The sequence below is a fragment of the Orycteropus afer genome, unplaced genomic scaffold, assembly GCF_000298275.1.
Source record: "Orycteropus afer afer isolate SDZICR_OR568_19922 unplaced genomic scaffold, OryAfe1.0 scaffold00109, whole genome shotgun sequence".
Classification (NCBI taxonomy): Eukaryota; Metazoa; Chordata; class Mammalia; order Tubulidentata; family Orycteropodidae; genus Orycteropus; species Orycteropus afer.
In genome coordinates this window covers 1,062,398-1,064,286 of record NW_006921696.1, presented here as the reverse complement: position 1 = coordinate 1,064,286, position 1,889 = coordinate 1,062,398, and the positions used below count along the sequence as shown (strand labels likewise).

General features: G+C 38.9%; 1 protein-coding gene across 1 annotated transcript in view; it reads left to right on the top strand.

Moving 5' to 3' along the window:
• GFM1 (G elongation factor mitochondrial 1) overlaps positions 1-1,889 on the top strand; it is a 73,552-nt gene that overhangs the window by 17,433 nt on the left and 54,230 nt on the right. The window contains exon 6 of the mRNA XM_042781341.1: positions 137-287. Coding sequence (XP_042637275.1) covers positions 137-287 — 151 coding nt within the window. The remainder of the gene's footprint in view (positions 1-136; positions 288-1,889) is intronic.

Sequence of the window (1,889 nt, the reverse complement as noted above, 5' to 3'; positions counted from 1 at the left end):
CCGCCATCTTGCCCCGCCTCTAGAGCTCTTTCTTACCTTAAATAAGTTATAGCTATTAGTCTAGTTTTTTTTATTAGTGTTTTATAAGTTGAATTGAATATCCCCGAAGAACCAAAATAAACATTTCTTTTCTTAGTGAGATTGTTCGATATGGTGAAATTCCAGCAGAATTGAGGGTGGCAGCAGCTGACCACCGGCAGGAGCTGATTGAATGTGTTGCCAATTCAGATGAGCAACTTGGTGAGCTGTTCCTGGAAGAAAAAATCCCCTCAGTTTCTGATATAAAGGCAAGTACTCTCAAAATCAGTATAACACTAACAAGAAAGGAGTTTTTTAAGGTGAAGAAGGACGTGATCCTTTTATACATGGACATTAGTAGTGAAATCTAAGTTAAATTTATTTTAATGTAATTAGATTCTTCTAAAAATACTTGTCATGACAAGTAATTTAAAGTAGGAAAGGTGTTACAGCTTATTCTAGAAAAGGTAATTAAACAGTCAACTTCTTGGGTATATCCTTACTAAAAAGGAAGATAAATATAGAAATGTTATTGCAATAAGGCTGCTTAGGAGACTAGGCTGCTAATGTTGGCAGACTAAATGTTGGTATTTACACTATTGTAATATTTGGAAAGCTTTCATGATTCCTTTTTTGATTCTTCAGCTCTTTTAAACAAAAAAGAAGAATTCCTGCCTAAAACTGATACTCATTTTGCCAAGCCACTTGGTATACTTAGTAGAGGTCAAGTAAGTAATATTATAGGTAAAATAGTGCACTCATGGCGTTTATAGCAAATCAGATATATAGGGAAAAAAACATACTGAAGCTGAGGACGCTAACAATTTTTTATTTTTTTTACTGTCTTTGAACTGGGACCATATCTTGTTTTTTGAGTCATTTAGCATTCACCCCAGCTCCCTGTCACCATATAGGAAGGTAAAGATCTGGCCTTAAATAGAATCTGGTATTGTATCCTGGGAGTCACAATAGAAAGCTAGGCCCATTATCTACTAAGTGGTATGTGTCAGGAGTTCCCCAAGATCACTCCTAGGTTTGGTGACTCGTTAGGGGACTCACAGGATTCAGCATGTAATTGTGCTCATGGCTGTGATTTATTACAGTTGAGAGAATATGAAGCACTGTCAATAAGGTGAAAGTGACTTCATATGAGGTAAAGTCCAGAGGAAACCAGGTGCAAGCTTCTAAGAGCCCTTTCTTGCTGGAATCACAGAGGATGGTCTTAATTGCCCCAGCAACACTTTGTGACAACACATGTGAAATGTTGTCTACCAGAGAAGCTCTCTAGAGACTCAGTGAGTGTCCAAGGTTTTTTACTGGGGACTAGCTATGTAGGCCTTCTCTACCTGGCATGTACCAGTATTCCAGATTCAGAATAAAGGGATGTTCAGCATAAACCACATTCTTTGTACAGTCTAGGCACATCGTCAGTTCTGGGAGTGCTGGGAAATCTCCCAAAATCCAAGTTCCCAGACACCAACTAAGGGCCAATCTTATAAGCAGGCTTTTCTAAGGATAGGTGTTAACTTTTTTCTATACAGGTTACATGAGTATAGTTCAGTTTATGTGCTGTGTGGTTGGATATATTATTATTGGAGACAATGAAAGGCAAACATTTTTTTTTTTTTTATTGTGATTTGGGTGAAGATTTACAGAGCAGATTCACTTTCCATACAGCAGTTCACTTACACTTTGTCTCATGACATTGACCACAGTTTACCACAGTGCAGCAGCTCCCCTCCCACTTCCTCCCCATAGTTACCCCTTCCCAGTGTCCATTCCTCCATTCACTCCTGCCCCCTGAGCTGTCTCCCTGTGCATAAGCAGCCCTCCTTTCTTCCATGATTGTTCTCTCCAAGGAGTGTATCTAC